This window comes from Brachyhypopomus gauderio, chromosome 2, assembly GCF_052324685.1.
Source record: "Brachyhypopomus gauderio isolate BG-103 chromosome 2, BGAUD_0.2, whole genome shotgun sequence".
Taxonomy (NCBI): Eukaryota; Metazoa; Chordata; class Actinopteri; order Gymnotiformes; family Hypopomidae; genus Brachyhypopomus; species Brachyhypopomus gauderio.
The window spans coordinates 5,931,074-5,946,462 of record NC_135212.1 but is presented as its reverse complement, the minus strand read 5'-3'; the positions used below and the strand labels follow the sequence as shown (position 1 = coordinate 5,946,462).

Sequence of the window (15,389 nt, the reverse complement as noted above, 5' to 3'; positions counted from 1 at the left end):
GAGCACCGACAAAAACAAAGTAAAAACGCGTGTGCACGAACGTGTGTGTGTGTGTGTGTGTGTTTGATGACTTGTGTGAATGTGTGTGTGTTTGTGTTTGGCAGGGAGGGGGGGGGGGGGGGGGTGAAAAGACCGTGAGTGTGGGGATCCAGACCAGTCATCCATCAACGGTGCCTGCTGCAAACCCCCAGAAATCCATACTCACACCAGCCAACCAATCAAAAGCCCCCGTGGCCGACGCAGGGCGCAAAGACAAGGGCTGGACGGGAGGAGAGGTTAAAAAAACAGCGTTAAACCACAGCAGGATGGATGGATGGGGCAGAGAGAGAGAGAGAGAGAGCACAAGAGAAAGAAAAAAGAGGGACAGAAAGAGAACAAGAGTGATGGGGAGAAAGGAGGAGAGGATGTTGGTTCTGTATCCATGCCAGACTAATGCCAGGAGGAGCTCCACTCCTGCACTTCACCACCGCCCTGTTGGAGGCCACTAGATGAGCTCCTGATGTACGTCCGTCAGGTCCTTCTAGCCAATCAGGAGACTGCGTGGATATTATGGGAGGGGATTTATTGCCTTCATCCCTTTTTCCGCACGGTGAAATGGCCAAAGCTGTCATCGCTGCAGAACTGGGAGTTCTAACAGGAGCCTCTAGTGTTGGCTGGAGGGAGATAAGGAGCTGAGCTGATCTCAGAACAGTTCTCGTGCTCGGAGCGAGTGCTGGATTGTGGGGAAGAGCAAGGTCAAAGCTGACCCCAGGGGCCCCACTTACACACACACACACACACACACACACACACACACACACACAGCAGCTGAAACGGTGCAGCCAGAGGTCCCGCCGGGCCTGAGTCTACAGAAATACACCAGCAAAGGAAGGAAAGGCAGACCGTCCCAGACACACACACGCAAATGTACACACACACACACACACACCTTCAAGCATAAACATCTAAACTACTTAACTTTACTCAGTCGTTCACATAATGCCACACACACACACACACACCCCACCCATGGAGTCCCCCACAAGCTTGAGCAATCACCATTAATTAGGGCTGTGATAAATAAATAATGCCAGTTGATCTGAATTTCAGATCAGGGCACAGCACCCTCACAAAAGGCATGTGGCAATTAGCGCAATCAAAGACACATTCCAATGCAAGATAATGCCTTCCTCCGTGATATCTCTCTCTCTCTCTCTCTCTCTCTCTCTCTCTCTCTCTCTCTCTCTCTCTCTCTCTCTCTCTCTCTCTCTCTCTCTCTCTCTCTCTCTCTCTCTCTCTCTCTCTCTCTCTCTCTCTCTCCCTCTCCCTCTCCCTCTCCCTCTCCCCGTCCCTCTCCATCACCATCTTTCTCTCTTTCTCTCTCTCTCTTCTCCATCAGTCTCTCCCTGTCTCTTCCTCCACCCTCTCAGCCTCCGTCCACGGCAGAGGAGTGGGCAGCGTATTCCAGCTCCTCGCCGCGCCCCCATGCACACGCCCCTTCTCCTGCTGCGCTTATTTCGGCTGCACTGTTTGCTTGTTTATTGGTGCGGCGGACAAGCCGACGCTATTAATCTGCTAACCCCGCTAACCCCGCTAACCCCGCCTTTAACGGAGAACGGGAAAGTGGGTAAAGAATGTGGCTGATTATGCACGCCGGGCGCTAAATGGCTCGCTCCACTCTGAATTTAATTAACTGCCCCTGATTGCCTCTCTCCACCCGCATGGTAAAATGCCGCCGTGTCGCTGCTAAATGCGGGCGGTCCTATCAGGAGGTTCGCAGGTCGCTATGGCACCACCTAAAGAGCCAGCTCAAGGGATTAGTCAAGGTTATCTAAAGGCTGGTGCGATATATCGTTTGGTAATTGTTATCACAATACTGGCAATCGATTGAGCAATATCGTACTGGGCTACAAAATGCAGATGACCCTAACAAAGGCAGATGTCTAACAAACCACTTCGTCTTTGATGAATTACAGCTAAAATGCAAATCATTTGTCAAAATAATGTGTAAAGTGATATACAGGAATGTCCTCACAGCAGCTGAAGGCTGGTGAGGTTAACCTGCGTCGCCCAGATCAAATCGTGTATAAGCTGGAGTGGGGGGAGCACGGCAAGGTCCTCTGGGTCACCGTCTCATTTCCTTTCCCCGTGCTAACCAGCTCGATATGCTGCTCGATACTGCATAATGCTAACAAATCGGTTTGACCTCGTGACCTTTCCAAGGTCAAATTTCATCTCCCCCCTCAACGTCTCCGATCGATCCGTCCACTCCGGTAAGATCAGAGGTCATGAAAGGTCACCCTCGAGGTGCTCCAATCAATATTGGGCACATCGGGTATTTTGCCCAGAGGACTCCATAGAGCTGGAGGCAGCCGGCGAGCTCGGCCAGGGCCAGAGGAGCCCTCACTCACTCGCCTTTAGTGACACTACAGAGTGGTCTTACTACAGACAAAGTAAATCCCATAGTAACTCAGAAAACGTGTCCATCCAAACAGGTTAATGATTAGTTCAACCACACCTACCCAAAAGTCCAGAAAAGCAGATTCACACCTGACGCACCTTGTTAGACATGAAATAAAATAGCGGACCTGGCTGAGCACAAAGTTTGAACTCACTCCGTTTTCCTAGATGACGCCTCTCCATGCTGAACTGATGTCCAAGCATCCTGAGATGAAAAGCCTGTGGGGGGCGCCACTGAGCAGCTCAGATGTGGTGCAGGGCCCCAGGCAGTGCTAACAGACATGTCTAGAGGAGCATCATACACACATCGGCCCAGACTGAGAGTGTGTGTGTGTGTGTGTGTGTGTGTGTGTTTGAGAGAGAGATAGAAGATGCTGGTGTAAGTGATGAAAGGTGTGTATAACCTGGTGCCCAAGCGGAGTGTGCATTCAAGTCCACTGGCGTGTTTAACACCATTTTAAGTTACACATGTGGTAGATGTGTGAACACACACACACAAGTAAGAGAAACATGCGTGTGTGTGTGTGTGTGTGTGTATATGTGTGTGTGTGTGTGTGTGTGTGTGTGGTGTGTGTGTGTGTGTGTGTGTGTGTGTGTGTGTGTGTGTGTGTGTATGTGTGTGTGTGTGTGTGTGTGTGTGTGAGGGAGACAAGGACACACTTCATCTACTTATACACACAGTGTTATACTGAAAGCTTACAGTGTCTCAGGAAAAAACAAATGTGGAAAAACACTGGGCAATTTTCTCACACACACACACACGACACGCGCGCACACACACACACACACACACACACACACACACACACACACACACACACACACACACAGGTGATTGAATGTGAATTAAAATGCAAATTCAACACTGCTAGGTTTCCTGTGGCCAGGCTGCAGATGGGAACCGTTTGAACAAGATAGCACGTACTATTCTGGAACAACGCTGGAATTCACACGCGCGCACACAGGCACACACACACACACGCACACACACACACACACGCACACACACACACACACACACACACACACACACACACACACACACACACACACACACACACACACACACACACACACACACACACACACACACACACACACACACACACACCCCAACAATCTGTCAAACCAGTGGAAGTCCATCTGCATCTCCTCTCTCCCTCACAGGGCCCCTCTGGTGACTATGAGGTCCATAACGCTCAAGGTTTAAACAGCACAGCTCACAGGTCTATAAAGGTCTATAACGCTCAAGGTTTAAACAGCACAGCTCACAGGTCTATAACGCTCAAGGTTTAAACAGCACAGCTCACAGGTCTATAAAGGTCTATAACGCTCAAGGTTTAAACAGCACAGCTCACAGGTCTATAACGCTCAAGGTTTAAACAGCACAGCTCACAGGTCTATAACGCTCAAGGTTTAAACAGCACAGCTCACAGGTCTATAACGCTCAGGGTTTAAACAGCACAGCTCACAGGTCTATAACACTCAGGGTTTAAACAGCACAGCTCACAGGTCTATAATGCTCAGGGTTTAAACAGCACAGCTCACAGGTCTATAACGCTCAGGGTTTAAACAGCACAGCTCACAGGTCTATAACACTCAGGGTTTAAACAGCACAGCTCACAGGTCTATAATGCTCAGGGTTTAAACAGCACAGCTCACAGGTCTATAGTGCTCAGGGTTTAAACAGCACAGCTCACAGGTCTATAACGCTCAGGGTTTAAACAGCACAGCTCACAGGTCTATAACGCTCAAGGTTTAAACAGCACAGCTCACAGGTCTATAACGCTCAGGGTTTAAACAGCACAGCTCACAGGTCTATAACACTCAGGGTTTAAACAGCACAGCTCACAGGTCTATAACACTCAGGGTTTAAACAGTTCAGCTCACACTCAGGGTTTAAACAGCACAGCTCACAGGTCTATAGCGCTCAGCGTTTAAACAGCACAGCTCACAGGTCTATAACGCTCAAGGTTTAAACAGCACAGCTCACAGGTCTATAACGCTCAGGGTTTAAACAGCACAGCTCACAGGTCTATAACACTCAGGGTTTAAACAGCACAGCTCACAGGTCTATAACACTCAGGGTTTAAACAGTTCAGCTCACACTCAGGGTTTAAACAGCACAGCTCACAGGTCTATAGCGCTCAGCGTTTAAACAGCACAGCTCACAGGTCTATAACACTCAGGGTTTAAACAGTTCAGCTCACACTCAGGGTTAAAACAGCACAGCTCACAGGTCTATAGCGCTCAGGGTTTAAACAGCACAGCTCACAGGTCTATAATGCTCAGGGTTTAAACAGCACAGCTGTAATGCTCAATGACCAATGCTGTTCCCCCAGGGGAAGAGACGCCCACAGAACACAGTATCACCAACCCTGCACTACACTTTTACACACACACACACATTCACGCACACTTGCACACGCACACGACAAAGTCTCATGCGGCAAGCCAACCCACCAAAGCTGGTTTCTGTGTGAGAGAGAGAGAGAGAGAGAGAGAGAGAGAGAGAGAGAGAGAGAGAGAGAGAGAGAGAGAGAGAGAGAGAGAGAGAGAATGTGTTTGTGTGTGTGCGCGCGCATACATGTGCCAATTTCATATTGCCTTTCCCTTGTGGCTAGAAATCACTTAAAAGGGCTTTAGAGTAATGAAACAGTGGGGGAAAAGAACAGGTCAACAGTACAAGCCGAGCCGTCGATCTGGGCTGTACAATCACATCACTCTCCACTTTTCCCGCACTCTACATCTGCGTGTTCAGTACCAGCGTCATTTACTGAAGCACCACCGATGAGCTCCAGATCGGAGGTTCATAGTTGGTGCTGAATTCTGCTGTTCATCATAGTCTTGGTAGAACTGTGTAAGTTTTGTACGCTTTAATGTGAATAGTGCCACTGTCCCACCCCTCTGGTGTGTGAGGGAGTGTGTGAGTGTGTGAACAAGAGACAGACTGATTGAGGGCTTTTTCCCCTCCCATTCCCATTACTGAGACCACCACCTATAAACTCTGATTACCCTACGGCAGTCATTTCAAAGGCCAGCCAACAGGACTGAAAAACAATAACCAGCTAAATAATATACTATATTACATACTATATTTAGTCTATAGAACCATACTGTTAAATCAGCAAAGCAAACAACAGCCTCCATAATTTTGCATCATCATAAACAACAGTTGGGAACAAAAAATACAACCGCAGGAGAAAATCAAGACGCTGCGATAAGCGATCAAACCGCAAAATAAAACAACAAAACTAACGCACTAACGTTATCCTGCGCTCGCGCCGTTATCAGCGGAATAGCGCGCGCTACAAACTCATATGAGCGGGAAATGTAGTCGGTAGTTTTCGTTCTCATTCCACTCATTTGCTTTCGACACACAAGACAAACTGAATACGACTAAATAAACACGCTGTCGATGATTGTCGTCAGAAATGTTGGTCATGCGGTGACCTATAGCTTGTGACTTTAACACCAAGCGTGTTTCTTCACGTTTATTTACGTCATTACAGTCAGAGTGGACAATTTTCAAGCACATATTTATGCTGTTATTTTCATGACAGAATGTTCAAATTCAGTGGTGTGTCACTGGCTAAATGTTTAGTGTCATATAATTAAATTCAGTAATGTGTTCTTTTGGTCTGGTTCTGATGCTGTATTACTGAACAATTAAGATTTTATCCTATAATACTGACCATTACTGGCATTTAATACTGTATAGGTTTTTGGTTTAGTAAGGTGCATTATTACATAAGTTTCAATTCACTTCTTATGTCTGCTGTTCGGGAACATTTCGACTTTGCAGTGTGTAGGAGTGTAATGTTTGGATCCATCATGTCACATTGTATAAGCTTAGCTTCAGTCCTTTTGGTTAGGATTTGATTCAGTAGTGATTCAGCAATGGGTGAGCTCTGATTCAGTAGTGTGCAGTGATGGGTGAGCTCTGATTCAGTAGTGTGCAGTGGTGACTCGTGTAAGGCCTGTGGGAGTAAGTGCTAGCATAATGAGCAGCGATAATGGAGACATTTCTGTCATTCATCCACACACACACACACACACACACACACACACACACACACACACACACACACACAGCAGATGAACACACCTTCAATATGAGATGCCTCTTCCTGTTTCTGACTGTTTCATCCTTAATCTGACCTTCAAAAGCAACGTCACAATCATTGACCAGCTAGAGGGAAATTGACCAATCTTAAACATAACCACTTAATCATGAGAGTGAGAATGTGTGTGTGTGTGTGTGTGTGTGTGTGTGTGTGTGTGTGTGTGTGTGTAAGGCTTTGGATGGAGGAGAAAAACTGGCACTTCATCCCCATCTGTCCCTGAGACAGGACCTCAGCCATCTGACCATCTGACCACATGTTACATCATTCACTGTGTACACGGGTGAGCACACACACACACACACACACACACACACACACACACACACACACACACACACACACACACACACACACACACACACACACACACACACACACAGACACACCTCTGCACAAAGTGTATGCAGTCATTTATGGATGTACACAATAATATTCCCACATCAAGTGAGTCCAGTCCACTAGACCTAAATCAAGGGCAGACAAATCACACAAACCACCCACTTGTTTAAAACAGCAAACCGTAATGCCCTCTTAACACACACCCCCCTCTCTTTTGCCCCCCCCCCCAGCAGAAGAGAGGGACAGACGATAAATCAGACAGGCTAACATTTCCCAGTCCAGAGCGTCGCTGGCTACACCCCCACAGCATTCAGCAATCCCACATCCAGCCAGGAAACCCCACCCAAAAACTCTCCACCTTTCTCCTCCAGCTTCTAACGTGCTGGAGTGGAATTTGGCGGGAACTCTCCTCCACAGTCGTGTTTGGCCGGAGCCGCCGGGACCGGCTTGATTACGGAGACACACGGAGACACGCGGAGACACGCGGGGACCATAAATAACAGGCAGGGCATTCAGACTGCATCTTAATTAGGACCATTATTATGGGCTGACTCAGACCTAATGGCGGAACTTACTCTGGCAGCATATAGGGTGTGAGAGTACGCGCACACACAACACACAGATTCGGACACACACACACACACACACACACACACACACACACACACACACACACAGAGAGATTCGGGCACACACACACACACACACACACACAGATTCGGACACACACACACACACACACACACACACACACACAGATTCGGGCACACACACGCGCACCCCAACGCACCCCGTTGGGTTCACAAGTGCGGACTGCGATGTGCAGATGTACCTCCCCGTGTATTTCACACTCTCTCGCAGACGCACACAAACGCCCGCGCGCACACCCGCAAAAACGCACTCTACCTTTGGCTGCTTTGATTGCAATCAGGGAGGAGGAGAACACGTATACCTAAACACTTCCCAGTGATTAGAGCTTCCCATGCAGCCCTGGGGGAGAAGCAGGTCCCCCCCCCCCGGATCCACACCGCTCCGTACTGAACATTAAAGGATTGGTCATTTGCTGGAGGTCGACCGTGACATGTCCATCACCAAGGGCCGCTAAGAATTCAGCCCTCGTATTGATCTTGTATGCTTGCTGCTTTATTTTTTTTTTATAATCAGTCAGAAGTGGCATACGAAGCTTGTCAGAAAACATGACAGCCAGTTGGAAGATGAAGTTATATAATATATTATGTATTACAAAGTTTCCTCAGAGCCTGTGGTCATGTTTACTGGAGGCTGCATGAAACTGTACACCTAACGCTAGCCTTCTGCATCGCAGGTGTGCAAGATACTGAAGCAGAAAACCACCGTCCGTGTCCCGAACGCCACAACTCTAGCTGCACGTTGGTGCTTTCGTGGAGCTATGTAAATTGGTGTCGTTTTTTTTTCCCCCAAGCTCCGCCCACAGGGGCCGCACGGCGGGACCGACACGGCAGTCAGAGGTTAACCGAGCCCAGCCAGCTGTTTACCAGTAAAAGCTCTGGCGTGTGACAGGAGTCCTGTGGGTGGGTGGGGGGCTGGTGTGGGGGGGTGGAGCTTCAGCGCATCATCTGCTGAACTCTAACTGCTGGGCTGGGGTGGGAGAGGTGTGGGCGGGGACGGGGGGCGATCAAGCCGGAACCTGCAATTTATGTATTTATTCATCTCCGGGAAAGCGTGCTTTAAAAGGTCGGACAATTTTCCAGGTCACTGGTCACACCCGCCCGACGAAGAACGGCCAGAGGAACAGCGCTCCCGTTGTCACGGTGATAAGCGGGCGGGGGGTGTTGGGGGGGGTGGGGTGGCGTTATGGGGTTTGAGGAGGTGTCAGCGGGACTCAATATCCGGTATGTTCGGGGTTCTCAGTCTTAATGAGTTTGAAAGGTCAAATGCCTTTCCAAAAGATTAATGGGGTTCCACACAGACCAGAGTGCTTCTTGGCGGGCACCAGGCCTGGGGGGGGGGGGGGGATATGGGCAAAGCCAAGGCTGTTGGCACGGAGATGCTGGCACGGCAACGCAGCACGGCAACGCGGCACGGCTAGGGGCTTGCTCTTCACCAAGCGCTCGGAAAAATAAACAAGCCCAAAGCGTCTGTTGGAGGAAGAAACCTTACAAGCAGAAGCCGCGAGAGGCCACACCTTCCTCCACCCAAACACACACAGCACGCCTTAAACCGCAACAGCAGTGCGCCTGGTTTACTTCCACCAAACGCAGCAATCAGAACGTGTAATTAAAAGCTTTTTGGTCCATACAGGGACTCTTAGATCCGAAAGGTGAAATATAACCGGCAACCAACTCCTGTGAAGCAAACTGCTGAAATAAAAACAACTTTTTAAAAACAGAAATACATTTTAGTACGTGCATCAAATGCATGGAAGCACAAAAGTGTTTTGGCATTTTGACAAAAATGGAAGGACCCAAATGGAATCTAAAGGGCTCGGTTCATCCAGTAAGAAATAAACCCAGGTGTAATTATTGGAGTGAGGTATAGTGGTGATTTGCTAACTGGGGTCTGTTGGCTTTCGGTTCTTGTTAGGCGATTAGCTACGGGTGCAGCTCCTAAGGTGTAGACCTACACCTAGACACCATATCTGTAAGTGCAACAGGACGTGGTCAGAATGTTATACTGCAAGTGAGTCCCTACATACGGGGAGTGAAATATGCCTGCGAGTGTATTAAAACCAACAGAACACTTTAAACATACCCAAACACAACTGGCCTTCATTATTTACTTACATTATTTTTGCCAAATTTATTCACATCTGTTAGCGAAAGTCAAAAACACCCTTAGGCATTGGTCAGAATGCTCACAGCAAGCAATAAAAATGTCTGTGATTGGCTAGAGGGCTATGATGGGTATCAGTAATGCACAGGCAAATACCACAGAAACAACGAAGCAACGAGATACTGTGCAGTCCTGAAGCCAAACCAGAAAAAATCCTCACAGAAAATTTGTTGAAAGAGAATTTTTGGACAGGAAAAAAATATCCTCTAGAATTGCTGGCACTCTGGGTGAAGAACTATGAAAAATTTACCATTCTTCATTGGCTTTGGATTTACACTGAAGATAGAAAGAGAAATGTGACCATTCGATATGATCAAATTAATAAAGTATTAAGGAAGACAATCAAGTGAAGCTGAGACCACCGTGATGCATGGAAAAAGTGCCCGGAACAGGCCATGCAGTCAAATGTCAAACGAGTGCATTCAGGAGTTCACTACACGTCACTGAGCTCTGCTTAGGGTTTGATTGGGATTTAAGGTGGAATGAGACAAAGAGTTTGGCAACTCGCACCAGAGGTGAGTTTAGTGCCAAGAGTGTGGAAGCCGTGCAGAAACGGGCCCAGTCCCCACTGTGAAGTATGGTGGTGGATCTGTGATGGTGCGGGCTGTGTTCTCCCTGCCAAAGGCACTGGGGATCTTGTTAGGATGCAGGACGACTCAAGGACGACAGATTTGTTAAAAGGAGGAACGGTCACTTTATACGGACCCTCTCAGCATCCGCAAGGCTGTGTGCTACTATCTTGCAGGGGAAGCATAAGTGGTAATGTTCCCAGGTACCAATAATCATACCATCTTTTAGTTTTTTTCCTTAGATAAACATAAAAAATAAACAAGGACATTTTGCAGAGGCTTTTCTCTGTTTTTTTGGCCCGACTGTACCATCTTTAGAAGGGGTGCACACAATTCTGGAGGGTGCGGCAAAGGTCATATTGTCTTTCTCAAGCTTCATCACCAATCGGAGCTGGAGGGATCTGGGTGCAGATTCGAACGCTCCTGGCTTCTCAGGAAAAGTTGAAAAGGGCGGCGAACCCGAGCCGCTCCTAACTGGCTCGGCTCCTGGCGGAGGACGCTGCGTGGAGAGGGGCCGCTGCATTCCGCTTCCCCCATCGGCGTGGCGTCACGACTGGGATACGACCCGCCGCGCTTTTACCAAGATTGGAAATGCTCGGTCAGAGTCGGACGGGGTGTGCCGCCCCCGGGACCGTGCAGAGGAGGAAATGAAAGTTGCAAAGGTTCCCCATAGGTGCACTTGGAGATTGAGGGGGGTGCAGAGCCGGGTGAAGCAGGGTGGAGGGGTGTAGGCGGTGATGTCTGGGAGTGCGATACGCAGCGTGTGTTGTACAGGGGTGCAACAAGGCCAGGCAGACATGGAAAACACATTAGAGAGCTCTTAGGCGAGTGGCGTCAAAGAGCACTCAAAGCCAAGACGTGCAAGCATGGAAGAGGCTGTTCAGAAACACACACGCACAAATAAAATCTCACAGGTTTGCCATATATTATAAGCATTATTCTCAAATTATAACTACCCAAAATCTTGCAGTTTGACAAATAATGCTCAAAAGCCTATGTATCAGACACTAGTCATTAGTCTTTTATGTTTAAATAATAATTATCATTTTATGCCTTTGTCAAACAGGATATGTTCCACGGTGGTAATGAAGCATGTTAGCAGTCCATCACGTCTGAGCCCACCGTGGTGTTTCCACAGATAATGCAGTCACATGCAACGAGAAACGAGCTCCCTGCAGGTTCTTGCATGTGCACCTCCCAACGCTGTGGGCGTGTCGCAGTGCCGTGGGCGTGTCCAGGAGGCGTGGGTGTGTCCAAACGGTCCCTGTCCTGCCCCTGCCTTGCCGAGCATGGCTGCCTGTGTCGGTTTGACAAACCGGGCAGAATACTGCCAGGTCCTGCCCTGATCTAGTGCGGGCCTAAACCACTTAAATGGTGAAGGGGTGTAAAGAGAGAGAGAGAGAGAGAGAGAGAGAGAGAGAGAGAGAAAGAGAGAGAGAGAGAGAGAGATGGCGGAAAAAAGGTCATTGGAGCTCGAACACATTCATCGGCATTTACCACGCTCGTCTGAGGCCAGGTTGAAATTCACCATGACAAGAAGAGATAACCTTTACTTTTGAGTCAATGAACAAATAAACAAATAAAAAAAACAAATAATATAATAATGAAATAATATAATAAATAAACATTGCGGTTTTCCTGTTTTGTAGGTGGTTTTGTGGGCAGTGGCTGGTTGCTTTGCAGTGAATATCTGCCCTCTGTTCAAGCCAAACCCGGCGTGTGTAAATCGAGCCCGTCAGACCTGCTCAGCACAGCTCTGGGGCGGCCGTGTCGGGCCCGGCTTGGCGCAGCTGCGTACGAAGACTCGTCTGTCAGAGAGAGAAACTCCTCTCAGATCCACAGCACAATACTGCACTCACAAGGTCTTTAAAAAGGGCCCATGTTTGGGAGAAATGGCTCTCCGTATCGCTACATGTGGTCTTTGACAAACATGAGGACCTCCACCACAGACTGGAGAGCCAATATTCACATCACTTCAAACCAGCGTCTACTGCCGGTCCTTTGTGATTTTTTTTCCCCTCCTATGCATAGCTGTGAGTGGCTTCATGACTGCACCTAAAATAAGACACCCCTTCCTCCAGGGGGTGCTCTTACAAAATAATTGGGGCAGTTTGTGGGGGGGGGGGGGGGTGTTTTCTGGTCGCATCTACACAAAACAGAAAACATGGCAGTGACAGATGAGGCCATCATCTCTTCATCCGTTTCAACCTGTTTGTACCTCCCTACACGTCTGTCACCCTTTCACTCCACCCCGTCTCTCTCTCTCTGTCTGTCTTTTTCTCTCTCTCACACACACACACACACACACACACACACACACACACACACGCGCGCACAGGGAGTAAGTCACAGCTCCGTCTGCCAAATGCCTGTGACATTCTGTTGCCGTTACGACGCGTCTCCCACCATCCGAGCCGCGACAGCCTGTGCCGACCCGTCCCCAACATGGGCCGGACTCACGCTCAGAACCCCCTCGCCCTCCATCACGGCGACGGGGCGTGCTCGATGTCCCCACCCGCACAGCCTCCAAACCCTGCAGGGATGTAGTGTTGTGTGGGCGGAGCCGGCAGAGAGTACGGGACCGGGACACCGCGCAGTGTATTCGGGTCCAGAGAGTCGCTGGGCATGACGGTAGCGACTCCCGCCATGACAGGGTCAGAGGTGGTGGGCATGGCGGTGCTTACTCTAACCGTGACAGGGCTGGAGAGATAGTGGACATGGCGGTATTGACTTTCACCGTGACGGGGCACACGCGACAGGTTCGGCCTGCGCCGTAAACGACCCCCAGATGAGATGCCAAAGTGTGTTAAGGCTGAAGAGCAGGGTGACAGAGAGAGAGAGAGAGAGAAATAGGAAAGGAGAGATATGAAGAGAGAGGTTGAGGAAGAGAAAGAAGCAGAGAGAAAGACAGAAAAGGAGAGGGAGAGAGAGAGGGAGCCACCAGAGTGAAGACAGACACCCCTGGTCCAGAGTGAAGACAGACACCCCTGGTCCAGAGTGAAGACAGACACCCCTGGTCCAGGACTTTGGGATGTTGGAGGAGCCATTAATGCTCAATGGCAGAATTGACTAACAATCACTAACACCCCAGACACACACACACACACACACACACACACACACAACACACACACAGTAAGTCACACTCATACACACGCATATGATCTAATGCGCACATGTGCATGCAGCTCCTTCACACACACACACACACACACACACACACACACACACACACACACACACACACACACACACACACACACACCTTACTGAAGCACCCAAAGGAATCTGTCTGTAATAAAAAAAGGATGAATGCATAAAGACAGTGAATGAGTGCAGGCTGGCGCGTAACTGCAGCCTGACGGGAGTTCTTTACCTCACGACCACGGAGCTGCGCATCAGCACGTCAGGTGGACCAGGCAGTTCACACACGGGCTTTCAGTTTATATTCACGCCAATTAACCGATGTCACAACATTCATTAGCGTACTGATCGCCATCAACTTCAGCAGCGGGACCCGGACGGAGGAACGGCGAGGACAGAAGTGTGTGTGTGTGTGTGTTCACCGTGTCGGTGGAGGAGTTGTGGTGAGGGTGGTGTACAGTGTGCGTTCATGTAACATGCGCAATTGTGTGAGACACAGTTGTGGTGAGGCGCAAGGACACTAGTATTCCTGCTCTCGCTCTACAGCCGAACCTGAGCCAGGTATACAAGAAACCCGCCAACACGGAACCGGCCTGAGCTGAACCATCAAACCATCACAGCCCGAAACAACCTCCACCTCACCAACTCCAGAGTCCACACACGAATGGCCATACAGCCACAGAAAACACAAGATCCCTGCACACAGACATCACGACAGCGTCTTCATCTTGTTTCACTGGACCGCAAAAACAAATAAAATACACTTAACAAATAAAACACTCAACATCACACGGGAGCGGCAACAGATCGTCTAAGCTGCCCACGGTGGTCCACAACTGAAGTCCAAACTGTAACTAAAACAAATAAACTTCCTCACGCGCGTGAAGGAGACCGTGTTCGGGATCACAGCACATGAACCAAAGCAAACAGCCCCAACAAAACCACCCGGTACCGTCAGTACCGTCTACGGCAACCCGGCTGCAGTTCCGTGCACAACATGCGTATAGATTAGATTAGATTAGATTAGAATAGATTAGATTTGGTTTGGTTGGATTTCGTGCGTTAATGGCTTTTATCCGTCTATAATAAAAATTAAATCGACGCTGTGTCAGTATAGCAGAGTTTTTAACCGCAACATCACAGAAATATCAAAGTCGGGAGCTTTAAACTTTGCAGTGTTGGAATTTGGGGGAATAAAACACCCGAAACGAGAGAATAGTCGAGCACTTTCCATACAAGAGTGAAAGAAACAGGAAAAAACAACAACATACCTTCCTCGGAGTAACAATACTTAATTCCTTTCAGCAATAATATCCAAAGCACCGAAACTATGGCCTTAAACAGCTCCATGTTAGACTGGCCACGTTTGCGGGGTTCTTGTCATGTCGCTGCCGCTCGCTCTTCGCACGCTCGCGCACCCGTGCAGGAGGAGAGCCGTCCGGGCTAGTGACATGAAGCGCGAATACGTCCCATATTTGGCATCTCGGGGGCGGGGATTAAGGCTCTGATTGACAGGAGCAGTGTGCAATGACACTCCGGTTCTTGGCCGAGGGCGTTATGATCTCCAATCACATCGCGCCGAATGAAAATTCACAAACAGGTGCAACACCTCCGATTCGAGTCAGGGATGAGAATACAGGTTTGTCGTTTTTTTTCCTCTTTTGGTTGGTTGATTTGTTTGGTTGGTTTGAATCGAGGTTATGAATAGGTTATGAACATTAAAGACATCCTTGTCAGACTGTTGTGCGTCTAAGGAATAATTATCTGAAAATATCTTTCTCGGAACACATTACTATTCGCAGTGAACTGCGCTGTCTGTGGTGTTTTCTTTTCATTTGTGGACACTGGCAACAATGCGGATGAGAAAGGACTGAAAATAAGATGGAATCTAAGCTATCTATGAATATTAATATTATGCTAATGACCGCTCACTGGATCTTAAACGCTTGACTTTAATTTT

General features: G+C 48.7%; 1 protein-coding gene across 1 annotated transcript in view; it reads right to left on the bottom strand.

Annotated features, from left to right (window-relative positions):
- The window catches only part of LOC143500431 (ephrin type-A receptor 10-like), a 29,959-nt gene extending 15,099 nt beyond the window's left edge, over positions 1-14,860 (bottom strand). The window contains exon 1 of the mRNA XM_076994549.1: positions 14,701-14,860. Within this exon, the coding sequence (XP_076850664.1) occupies positions 14,701-14,779 (79 nt within the window). The 5' untranslated portion in view covers positions 14,780-14,860. The remainder of the gene's footprint in view (positions 1-14,700) is intronic.
- Between the last annotated feature and the right edge of the window lie 529 nt (positions 14,861-15,389).